General features: G+C 38.9%; 1 protein-coding gene across 1 annotated transcript; it reads left to right on the top strand.

The window, feature by feature from the left end:
* The first annotated feature begins 2427 nt into the window (after positions 1-2427).
* On the top strand, positions 2428-13440 carry LOC133680841 (uncharacterized). Its single transcript, XM_062103856.1, has 2 exons — positions 2428-4697; positions 13320-13440. The coding sequence occupies exons 1-2, from the start codon at positions 2428-2430 to the stop codon at positions 13438-13440; spliced, it is 2391 nt and encodes a 796-aa protein (XP_061959840.1).
* Positions 13441-13515: the final 75 nt, after the last annotated feature.

Genomic DNA, 13515 nt, shown 5'->3' with positions numbered 1-13515 from the left:
ATAGAGAAAAGGAACGAGAGAGGGCGGTTTGAGAGGGGAGACCGAGCAGAGTGAGGGAACAAAAAAACTGAAGCCAAAAGAATAAAACAAAGGGGGGAAACTTTCGGGAAAAAGAGAAGAACAGAAAGAGACGGAAAGGAAAGTTTTTGAATGAAAGAGAGGGGAACGAGAAAGAAACAAAGAGGCCAAGCAATGCTGAAACGGAAGAGGGGAGGAAGAGCAGGTGCAGCGCCATCATTAGCTCATCATCTCCTTCATCCCAGCAGCCACACCAGGAGGAAGAGCAGTCACGGCAACACCACTAACCGCACTAGCAGCTGCACAGATGATGAGGAAAGGCAGCCGCAAAAACATCAGGAGGAAGAGTAGCCGCAACCACCCCCCATGAACCGAGCACTTCATCATCACCGTCAGCTACCACTGCCCTCCCAGTCGACAACGACCCCGTGAGAAGCAGAAGAAAGAAACGGAAACAGAGGAGAACAGGGCTAAAAAAACGCAGAGAAGAAGAGGAAGAAAGGCCTCCCACACCGGACTAACCCCCACCATAACCATTCCCTACCACCTGCACCTCCATGAAGCTGTTGTAGAGAGGGAAGAACAGCGTTGGCAGAGGGAACAAAGGAAGCCAAGAGAAGAAGCAACGCCTTTGCAGAGTGGAAGAGATAACAACTGCTGTCATCGGGTGTCCTCTCCACTGCCACCAGCTCCATCAGCACTGCTAAAAAACAGCAGAACCACCATCAGAAGAAAGAGCACCGTGAGAAACAGAAGAAGAAAAGAGAAGCAGATGAGAACAGAGTAGGAAGGAAAACAGAGGTGGGTGCATCTGCATAAAGGAGAAGAAATACTGCAGATAACAGTTGCTGACGTTGAGCTTCTCAGCCACTGCCACCGTCAGAACCATCGGGAGACCTCATCGGCTGCCTCTCCACCGCCACCAGCATCACTGGGAGTGTTCGCCATAGTCTCCAACATCGCTTCCGCCACAAGGTTTGGTTCTCCTTCTCGTCGTTGTGCATGCCATTTCCTTGCATTTTACTGTTCAAGTGAAATATAATTCACTTGAACAGTGAAATGTATTTCACTGTTCGTGAAATATAATTCACTAGTTACTGTGCTGGTGCACAGTAACCCGTCCATGTTTGTTTTGGGCTGGAACCCCAGCCCAGCCCATGCTGTTGGGCTGAGTCCAGCCCTGTAGAAAGTGGGCCCATTTTATGTTGGGCTGATTTCAGCCCAGTCTCTTTGTGGGACGGGTCTGGCCCATTCGGAAAATTTTCTTTAAAAGAATTATTTAAATGTGATTTTCTGAAAGTTTGTTGATGCATTGTTTATCAATATCTACTTGTATTTTTATATGGTAAAGATCCAAGTCCAGTATGAAAATACCCGGTTTTCGTCGAGACATCAAAAAAATATATGAAAAAATGTTTTGTTTTTTTGCATACGGCCAATACCCTAACATTGTTTTTACGTTTTTTTATATAAAAAAACAAATATTTGAAGTTTTGAAATGTGTTTTTGCATGGATTTCTTAAACACAACAAAAATCATTTTTCTTGCATTTTTGGATTTTACAACATGTTTGTAAAACTCCAAAGTGTATTGGCCAATATTCTAAAAAATATAAAAATCTTATTTTGGGGGAATTCATCTATTATTCACCGCTAATGTTTGGATAAAGAAATCCTTAAAGGACGAATATCCAAAATATTATTGGGAATAATTTTTTATTATTCACTGTTAATATTTGGATAAAGAACCCGGAGTGGTAAATATCCAAAATAATTTTCTAGGAATAATAAATCCGCACAAATCCTTGAAAGAAGCCTTGATTATAATCGAGGACATTTCAATTTTTTTTACTCCATGGTTTACGAGACAAAAAAATAGGTTTTTAAAGCACCCTAGATTTCGTTCATCAGAGCAGACTTATACTAGGAAATTGATAGGAGTAGAGAACATCAACACCATAACAGTTATAAGGCAAATTAAACACCAAGCAGCTTACCTTAGGTAGGGCGTACTAGGGGTGCTAAAACCTTCCTTTACACAACTAGTCCCTTGCCTTAGAATCTTTGAAAGACCAGTTAGGTTTCCTAGTGATCATAATACTAGGTGGCGACTCCCTTTTTTCACAACAAAAAGACCCCAATATCAATCCCCGCTATAGAGGAAGTGTCGCCGCGACGTCGAGCTCTCGGGAGGGTGCGATAGGATGGCGACTCCACTAGGGACCCTTGGACTAAGCTTGATTAAGAAACATAGGTCCCCCTTCTAAAATCCACAACACTCGACAAAGAAAAAGAATGGAAAACGAAGAAAGGACACAACCAGAAGCTCAGTACCAAAGAGAACTTGAAGGAGTTCGGAATGATGTGGCGCACCTGACTAGTTTGCTTGAGCAAATGTTGAGAGCCAAAGATGGAGAGGGAACATCATATAGACGTAGGGGCAAATACACCATATAAGCAGCATCCTAATCCCACTCAGCCCATCCAAATCCCTATTACAATGGATTTGACAAACGAGGATCCACAAGACGTCAGAGTCTCTGATCATGTTGGGTATGATAAATGGACTGCCCTAGAGGAGAGGCTAAGGGCAGTTGAAGGGAATGATTTATTTGACCCAATTAGGGCCGCTGAAGTATGTTTGGTACCTAACATCGTAATTCCAAAGAAGTTCAGAGTGCTGGAGTTTGTTAAGTATACCAGAATGGAATGCCCAAAGACCCATCTTCGTTCCTACTATAACAAGATGGCAGAAGTTATCTATGATGATAAGTTGCTAATTTACTTCTTCCAAGATAGTTTGACAGGATCGACCCTCAGATGGTATATGAGGTTGGACAATGTTAGGATTAAGAAATGGACAGATCTGGCAGATGCTTTCTTAAAGCAATACAAGTTCAATCTTGAGATTGCTCTTGATAGGACAAGTCTGATTACCATGGAGAAAGGAGCTCAAGAGTCCGTGAGGGCTTATGCTCAGAGGTGGCGAGACCAAGCTATCAATGTACAACCTCTACTAATAGAGACGGAGATGGTAACACTGTTTGCCAATACTTTTAGGGCCCCATACTATGAACATCTTATGGGTAGCTCAGCCCAAGATTTCTATGATGCTGTGCAAATTGCTAAAAGGATTGAGCATGGAGTCCAAAGTGGGAGAATTGCGGAACCTATAGAGAAGAGGGGTTTTGTTGGGAAGAAGAAGGAAATTGAGGTAAATAACCTAGAAGACAGTTGTAAAAGGAAAGGCAAAAACTACCAAAACTATCAAACACCTACCTCCCAAATCACTAGCATCAACTTTTCCAAACCCTCCATCCCAAACCAACCCCATCAAACAAAATTCCCCACCAATAACCAAAACAATTACCAAAGGAGAGACAACCGACAACTAGAAGAACAATTACCGCCTCTGCCAATAACCCTAAATGAGTTATATGCCAAGTTGCTAAGTATTGAGCAGATAGCTCCCTTACCATTACCTCCTATGCAACCACCTTTCCCTACCTGGTACAACCCCGAGTTGACTTGTGAATACCATACTGGTAATACGGGTCACAATATTGAGAACTGCGTAGCTTTTAAGAAGAGGGTATCGCAGTTGATCAAAATCGGATGGGTCACTTTTGAAGATTCGCCTAATGTGAATTCGAACCCTTTACCCAAACATGCTGTAGGTGGTAGTGGAGTGAATACTATGGAGGTCGGTAGCAAAGGGAAGGTGCTAAGAGTGACCATGGCAAGGTTGTATGAAATGTTGGTACAATCTGAACATTTGGAGAAACCATCTGAACATTGCATAAGGGAAGACGAGTTTTGCCCATTCCATAAAAAGAAAGGGCATCACATTGATGAATGCATTGAGTTTCATCAAAAGGTTGTGAGAATGCTGACTTTAGGAGAGTTAAGGATTGAGGCTGTAAAAGATAATGAAGAGATAGAGATGATAGAGAATTGGGGGAAATGTAGAGTCCAATCAACAGTTAATAGGCTCTCAAAATTGGTACTAACTAAGCCCTCATATGCAAACAAAGTAGACTATGGGGCGATGCCTGGAGATTATGGTTATACCTCGAATATCAAAACTCCTTTGTCATGGTTCCGAAATGAGATAAGTGGGCTAACTCGGAGTGGTCGTTGTTTCACACCTGAAGAGGTAGAAAAGCAAAGAAAGGCTAAGGGCAAAGGGGTGTTGGACCTCGATAAAGAGTTTGAGGTAAATAAACCTGTAACTGAGGAAGAAACAAATGAGTTCCTGAAATTGATGAAGCATAGTGAGTACTGTATAGTGGATCAGTTGAAGAAGACCCTTGCCAAGATCTCCATCATGTCATTAATACTCAGCTCTGAGCCGCATCGTAATGCTTTGCAAAAAGTATTGAATGAGGCTTACGTACCCCAAGATATTGAACAAAAGACTATGGAGCATCTAGTAGGGAGGATCCATGCTGCCAATTATTTATATTTTACAGAAGATGAACTTGACGCTGAAGGAACTGGGCATAACAAGGCTTTGTATGTCACGATCCGATGCAAAGACTGTCTCATCGGCAAAGTTCTTATCGATAATGGCTCGGCCCTTAATATCTTACCAAGGCATATGCTGGATGAAATGCCGGTAGATCCCTCACACATGCAACCCAGTGTGATGACGGCTAGAGCATACGATGGCTCACCAAGGCAAGTGATAGGGACAATTGAGGTCGAATTAGTTGTGGGTCCACAAGTCTTTCTAGTAACCCTTCAAGTGATGGAATTGAAAAAGAGTGGTCAATTAAAATCTGTTCAAGACATTGCGTGTCGAATCTGTGAAACCAACGAACATTCAACCAATGACTGTCCAACCTTGCCTTCTTTTAAAGAATGTCTCCATGAACAAGTCCATTCATTAAACAGTTTTCAAAGGCCCAACCATAACCCATATTCGCAAACATATAACCCTGGTTGGAGAAATCATCCAAATTTCAGTTGGAAGAGTGAGAATAATAATGCTCAAACTTCACAGTCACTGTTTCAAGCACACCATAATTTCCAAAATTCTCATGGATATGCACCTCCTTATGCTCCCCCTCCTAGAAGAAATCTTGAGGAAACATTGCATACATTTATGGAAAAGCAAGAGGCAATTAACACTCAACTTGCTCAAAGCATGACAGATTTTAAAGATACTCTTGCAAAGTTCACATTTGCTCTCAGTTTCCAAGAGAAAGGTAAGTTTCCATCTCAACCACAATAAAATCCCAAGGGGCAATACAATGTAAATGCAAGTAGTTCTGGAAGCCAACACATGGATTAAGCCAGATCAGTCATCACTCTTCGCAGTGGTAAGGTTATTGAAAAATCCATTCTTGAACCTTGTGAGAATGATGATGAGTCAATCTCTGACGGTAAGGAAGGGGTTGAATCTGATCATTGCAAAGAAAAGATTGATTCTCCACCAACACTTCCATTTCCGCATGCCATGACCAAACAAAGGAAAGTCAATCACAACTCTGAAATCTTTGAAACCTTCAAACAGGTAAGGATCAATATACCTTTGTTGGATGCTATTAAACAGGTTCCTTCTTATGCTAAATTTTTGAAAGATCTGTGCACTGTGAAGAGAAAATTGAATGTGAAAAAGAAAGCCTTTTTAGCCGAACAAGTAAGTGATATTCTTCAGAACAATAATGCATTGAAATATAAAGACCCTGGTTGTCCTATAATTTCTTGCTTTATTGGAGAACATAAAATTGAAAGAGCTTTACTTGATCTTGGAGCTAATGTGAATTTACTTCCATATTCAGTTTTTCAAAGTTTCAATCTAGGAGATTTGCCAGCTCATTGGAGTACCGAAGACAAAGGAAAGTTTTTGAATGAAGTAGATAACTTTTATTGGGATGACCCTTATTCAAATATTGTTCTGATAAAATATTTCAAAGATGCATTCCTGACAATGAGGTAAGTAGTGTCATTAAACTTTGTCATTCTGAAGCATGTGGGAGTCATTTCTCGTCAAAAAAGACAACTGTGAAAATCTTACAAAATGGATTTTATTGGCCCACCATGTTCAAGGACACACATGCATTCTGTAAAACTTGTGAAAATTGTCAAAAAGTTGATACTGGTCAAAAATTTTTGCTTTATAATTCTCGACTTCATTTATTTCCTAGAAAGCTAAGATCAAGATGGAGCGGTCCATTTATTGAGAAACATATGTATCCTTATGGGCCTTTGATATTCAGAATCCAAAGAATGACAATGTTTTTAAGGTAAATGGACATCGTTTGAAAGCTTACTTTGTAATTTTCCTAGTGAAAATGAATCCATTGGTTTGAATGATCCTGTAGATAAAGGTTAATTATTTTTTTTTTCTCACATTGTTTTTATGTTTTGTTTTGGTGTGAATTTTGTTTTGCTAGTTTCTCTAACCCCGGTCAAAAGGCGGATAACGGTACTTCGTGACTTAAGTCGGTTCTTTCTGTTTCCCATAATAACTGATATCTGTGTACATATTTGTGCAATTCTTTGCTCTTTCTCACTTCTTTGAATCTCTTCTCCAATTCTCATTTGAAAATGGACACCACTCTTGAAAAATTGAAAAAGTACTTTCCTGCTCTGCCTTAGAATGCGATTACAAAACTTTACTATGCTAGGTGTGCAAGATTGAAGTTGTTAATGAATCATGAAATTTCTGAAGATATTCGCTGGCTGATTGAAGCTAAGGTCCGATTATCAGGTGAGTCCTCCAATTCTTTCATTTCACACATGCTTGGAACAGGTAAAAGCACTTTTGCAAAGAAACGTCATGCAAAACAACTGAAAGTCTGTCACCGATGTGCCAGATGGACTTGTAATGCAACATGTCGTTCTTTAGGAATGGTATCTATAAACCATGAAGATAAAATACAATTCATTAAGGATGGCCTGAGTAAGGGGTCTTTAGATAATCTTCTATTAACCCTTGAGACGCATCCTAGTGGAGATGTGCATCGTGCTATTCATGATTTATGGCCACAATTCCATAAAGAACATGATAGACTTAGTCGTGGGAATCTGACTAAAAAAGACCCTGTTTGCCAGTTTTTAAGAAAACTGGATGGGAAGCCTATCCCCGACCTATAGAGGGCGTTTAAGTCGTTCTTGGATGTAAAACCAAGGGAAGATGTGAGCCACAATCATAACTACTTGTACATACACATGTTTTTTCAAAATAAATAAATAAATAAAGAGAGAGAGAGAGAGAGTGAGACTCCAGCTGGCCTACATATAGGTGGTATGATTGCATTTTCAATTCCTCATCTATAAAATCTTCTCTTCCTTCCCCTCATTTCTACTCAACCCTTACATTAGACAGATATAGAAGTGTGTAGAAATTGCAGGTCCCTTAACTTATCACATAAAAAATATTTGTGTTTTCGGTGGATCCAGTCCTGGGAAGGAAATAGCTTTTTTTAGAAGCAGCAAATCATCTTGGTCAGGTACTAGCTGAGAGAAAGATTCATTTAGTGTATGGGGGAGGCAGCCTTGGGTTAATGGGGGGTATGGTAATAACTGCATTTTTAGGAGGTAGTCAAGTTTTGGGGGTCGTCCCCGAAGCTTTCACAAAAGGGGATATCATTGGAAGAACAATTGGAGAGGAACTACAGGTCTCCACATTGTTTGATCGAATGAATACAATGTTTAACCATGCTGATGCCTTCATTACCTTACCAAGTGGTCTGGGCACATTGGAAGAGATCTTTCATATTTCCTCTTGGGCCCAACTTCACATTCACCATAAACCTATAGGTCTATTAAATGTTAATGGTTTTTATGATAATTTGTTGTCTTTTCTTGATCAAGCTGTGGAACAGGAATTTCTAACATCTTCGGCATGACAAATCATCTTTCACCCCTGTAATTGATCCTTCCATGAGTCGCATAAATTGGTCAGCTAAGGAAAGCCGTAAAAAGCTTAGATTGGATTTGAGCCTTCGTTTGTGAATCCTTGTGTCTTTTGGTTTTATTTCTAGTATAGTATTTTGTTATGTTATTTCTTATATTTGTTTAAGTGTGTTTCAGGTTTGTTAGTGTTCGTTGTTTCAGGTAATGTCTTCTATACTCTATCTTTCTACCTTAGGACATTGAGGACAATGTCTCGTTTTGGTTGGGGGGAGAGGGTAGTAGTATTTTTTTTAAAAAAAAAAACTAACCAACTAACTGTTTTTGTTTTTAAAACCATTTGGCAAAACTGTTATTACTAGGATGGCAGAGTAAGGGGAAATTTTATTGACTCTTGAGACGCATCTTAGTAAACATTTTCTAATGGTTATTTTGAATATTCATAATAAGGCCTATTAGAATACTTCTTGAAATATTCAGGTTTACAAACTCTCGCATTGTTATCACTTAATTCTTCTCATATACTCATTTAACAAGTATTCTTAAACCTTCATTTTCACACACACACTTTAACATATGATTGTGGGTTGCGTATTGGATTATTACATTATTTATGTTCTTTGGTTAAAGGTAACAACTAAGGGATAGGGATAGTATATAATTTCCAAAAAAAAAACAAAAAAAATGATGATAATAAAAACGTAGATAAGTTTGATTTCGTAGCCTCCCTAACCTAAGCAATTAAGCCCAAAGGGGTGTTTTAACACCTAATACCCTAAAGTCAATTGACTTGGGAGCTATTGGCCCAAAGCTTGTTACATGGGTTAAAGAGAAAAGCTTAAGGGAATAAAACATTGCACTATCTACATAACAGTATCTACAACCCGAGTTACTAAGCTCGTAGGGGTGTCTCAACACCTAATGCCCTAAAACCAACTGGTTTGGGAGTCATTAGCCGAAAGCTCGTTACAGGGGTTAAAGATGCATTGTGTTTTAAGTTATATGTATATATATTAGAAAAAAAAGAACAAAAAAAGAAGAAGAAAAAAGATAATAATCCCAACCCAAGTTAACCTTAAACATTAGAAAAAAATATTGTTTTCTTCCAATAAAAGTCCCATCATTTATGTTTCATACATTGAGCACATAATAAGGAAGATTTATTAATATTTTGTTTAAGAGATATTGAGCAGATATATAAAATTTAATGAGAGTTTGTTTATCTGGATAGATTAATGGAAGTTGAATGATGAATGCCTTGCTTTGTGGAATTTGCAAATTGTTTTTCTATTTTAATGCTTTAATTACTAGGGACTAGTAATAAGCTGGTTGGGGGGTGAGATTAGTACTTAAAAGTGCATTTTTATCAAGGATTTATATCATTATTTTGCACTTGAAGTATCAATAACTCCTTAACTAAAGCATGTTTTACAATAACATATCTAATTATATAAGATACCTTTCATTTATGGTAAATGTTCATCTGAAATGTAGGCCTATCACATAAATGAAAGACTTGATTGATGAGTTGAAGTACTGGAATTGAAAGGACAAAGAGATAGCCAAACTTAGAAAAGAGATGCTGGTGTAGTCCAAACTAGAACACTGTTCGGTAATTAGGTCATATCCGGAGTTGTAGATCTTGGATTTAGGTCCATTTTATATGGATTGAAAGATAAGACATAGGCCTGCAACTTTCATGCGGAGCTCAAGATTTAAAAAGGCCGTTTTCATGTCCAAATTGTAGCAACAATGGAGAAGTCTGAATCTATCCTGCAGCCCAGACACTGTTCAGTGTTTAGCCCATATCTCGAGTTCTAGAAGTCCAAATGACCTCATCTTTTTTTTCCTGGAAAGCTGAGACAATTGTCTAGAACCTTCATGGGAGAATCTATTCAAATCCTGATGTTATCAATGATGTTTTTTCCAGACAAGAAGATAAGGATTGTTACCAAGTCAAGATGTGGCCACCCACTCATCAATTAGTCAACAAATCAATAGTTCCAAATTTTGGCCTATAAAAGGAGGCATTTGCCATGTATTTAGGCATCTTAGTGTTCAGATCAAGATCATGCTCTTGCTCTCTTTTTATATTTTATAATGCTTAAGTTTTGCTTATATTAATCTCTTGCTTATGCTTTTCATTTCCTTTCGCCGGGGTACTAGAAGAGGTTAATCTGGCAAAGATGGCATGTGCGAATCAAAGATTTGGGCTAGGGTATAAACCTAACAAGGAGGATCATCAGTGGGGTACTAGTTGGAGAAGGGAAAGAAGAATAGCTAGAATTGAAGGAAGGGAGCCTAAAGAAGAAAAGCTAGAAATCCCTCCCCCTAGCGTGTCATTCCCAAAAGCTGCATACATAAGGCAACATGATAAAGGAGCCGAAAGCCTTGGTCAAGAACTGGCAAATATAAGCATAAACACCTTGGAGGAAAATGAGGTGGAAGGAGATGACATGAAGATAGTAGCGGGAAAGGTAGATGAAGCACTGCCACAACTAACGATCCACACACTAGAAGAAGTCTTTGCCAAGACCTTTGTGCACAAGTTGGCTCAGGGCGAGAAGTTTTAGAACTAGGTGACCCAAGAAGCTCCAGTAGTTTTCAAAATGTAAACCAACTTTGTTTGCCTTAACATGCTTTTGTCATTGCTTTTGTTTGCTTTTATTTTCTCTAGTTGACAATCAAGGCTCATGATGTCAACTAGAGTTTGTGTTTGTCATTGAGCCTATCTTTTCTTTAAATAAATGACGAGATCATGCACTTTTCAAAATTGTCTTCTTATGCATTTACACCAAACACTTCACATATATTTAGCATCAAGAATAAATGGCCAAACTTGAACGAACATATGATAGCTATGGAAGAAGAAGTGTGGGATGAAAGCAATATTAGTGAATTCACCAGGCTAATGGAAAAACGGGAACAGACTTGGAAGCCTGCCGTAAAGGAACTCGAAACCATCAATGTGGGCAGTGATCAGCTCAAGAAAGAGTTGAAAATAGGTACCTTAATTATTTCTGAACAAAGGACAAAAATGATCGCCCTATTACAAGAATATTCATATGTCTTTGCTTGGTCCTATAAAGATATGCCCGGTTTGGATACAAATATTGTAGTACATAAGATATCGTTGGAAGCAGGCTGTAAACCAGTCAAGCACATACTGCTACAAGGTCATGCCATTTGGTTTGAAGAATGCAGGAGCAACCTATCAAAGAGCAATGGTGACTCTGTTCCACGACATGATGCACAAGGAAATTGAGGTGTATATAGATGACATGATTGCCAAGTCTAAAAAAGGAAAGGATCATGTTGAAGTTTTGAGGAAGTTATTTGAGAGGTTGAGGAAGTATGAATTAAGGCTCAATCCTGCAAAATGTTCATTCAGAGTTAAATCAGGTAAGCTGTTAGGATTTGTGGTAAGTGATAGAGGTATAGAGGTGGATCTAGATAAAATAAGGGTCATTTAAGCTATGTCATCCCCTAAGATGGAGAAAGAAGTAAGAGGATTCTTGGGAAGGTTAAACTACATTACTCGGTTTATAGCTCAGCTAACAACAACATGTGAACCTATATTCCGACTATTAAGGAAAAAGAATCCTGGAACCTGGAATGAGGAGTGTGAGGATGCATTCAATAAAATCAAACATTATTTACAAAATCCACCTTTATTGGTTCCTCCGGTATTAGGAAAACCTCTGGTATTATATTTAACAGTAATTGAAGCAGCCATGGGATGTGTATTGGGTCAGCATGATGAAACCGGAAGGAAGAAAAGAGCTATTTATTACTTAAGTAAGAAACTCACCGAATGTGAGTCTAGATACACTGAGATAGAAATGCTCTATTGTGCACTGGTTTGGGCGGCAAAGAGATTACGACATTATATGTTATACTATACCACTTGGTTGATTTCAAAAGTGGATCCTCTAAGGTATATTTGTAACAAGCCCTTTCTCTCAAGCCAAATTACAAGGTGGCAGGTTTTATTAGCAGAATATGACATAGTGTACATGACAAGAAAAGCTGTAAAAAGGAGTGCAATTGCGAACCATCTGGCTGATAATGCTGTAGAAGATTACGAACCTTTGGATTTTGATTTCCCCGAAGAAGATATATTGTCAATAGAAAAGGAAGAAGAGAAGATAGATTGGTGGACCATGTTTTTTTATGGGGCCATGAATGTATATGGTAATGGGGCCGGTGCGGTAATAATCTCTCCTAATAAGAAACAGTATCCAGTTTCGGTTAAACTGCATTTCGAGTGCACCAACAATACAATTGAGTATAAAGCTTGTATCTTTGGTTTAGAAGCGGCATTAGAGGTAAAGATAAAGAAGATAGATGTATATGGGGATTCAATGTTGATTATCTATCAGGTAAAAGGGGAATGGCTGACCAAGGAAGAAAAGTTAAGGTTGTACTAGGAATACCTATCCACACTAGCAAAGGAATTTGAAGAGATTAAATTCACCTATCTAGGAAGGGAGGGGAACCATTTTGCAGATGCTTTGGCCACGCTAGCTGCTATGACTACCATTGATCTCGAATATAAGGTACAACCTGTACACATTGACATTAGAAACGACCCAGCTCACTGTTGCTTAGTTGAAGGAGAGATAGACGGAAAGCCTTGGTATTACGATATCAAGAATCTTGGGCAGAATCATGAATATCTGGTGGGAGCTTCTAAAACGGATAAGAAAACCTTGAGAAGGTTAGCCATAGACTTCTATTTAGATGGAGAGATTTTATACAAAAGATCATTTGATGGAACCCTACTAAGGTGTTTGAATGAAATAGATGCTAGAAAGGCATTGCGAGAGGTCCATGAAGGGATTTGCTCAACTCATGCTAGCAGTCATATGATAACAAGGAAAATACAAAGGACTGGTTATTTTTGGATGATGTTGGAGAAAGACTGCATCGACTATGTTAGGAAATGTCACAAGTGTCAAGTTTACAGTGATAAGGTCAATAACACCGCCAGCGCCGCTATTTAATCTAATATCTCCTTGGCCATTTGCAATGTGGAGAATTGATGTGATCAGTCCTGTTAACCCAAAAGCTAGCAATGGGCATAGATTCATCCTCGTGGCTATTGACTACTTCACCAAATGGGTGGAAGCTAATTCGTATACCCACGTAACACAGAAGGTAGTGAAGAGGTTTGTAGAAAAGGACTTGATTTGTTGATATGGTCCTCCGGAAAAGATAGTGACCGATAATGCACAGAATTTCAATGGCAAAATGATAGTGGAGTTATGTACCAAATGGAAGATCAAGCATTCGAATTCCTCGCCATACCGGAAAAAATGAATGGCGTAGTAGAAGCTGCCAACAAGAACATCAAAAAGATTATTCAGAAAATGGTAGTCACGTATAAAGATTGATAAGAGATGTTGCCATTTGCTCTCCATGCATACTGCACTGCAGTCAGGACCTCGACAGGGACTACCCCATATTCTCTGGTGTACGGTATGGAGGCAGTGATGGCGTTGGAAGTGGAAATCTCATCGTTAAGAGTATTAATGGATTCCGAACTAGAAGAGGCTGAATGGGCCAAAGTGAGATATAAACAACTGAACTTGATTAGCGAAAAGAGGATAGTTGCAATATGTCATCATCAACT

Source organism: Populus nigra, chromosome 1 (genome assembly GCF_951802175.1).
Source record: "Populus nigra chromosome 1, ddPopNigr1.1, whole genome shotgun sequence".
NCBI classification, from domain to species: Eukaryota; Viridiplantae; Streptophyta; class Magnoliopsida; order Malpighiales; family Salicaceae; genus Populus; species Populus nigra.
This window is presented reverse-complemented; position numbering and strand designations above follow the sequence as displayed.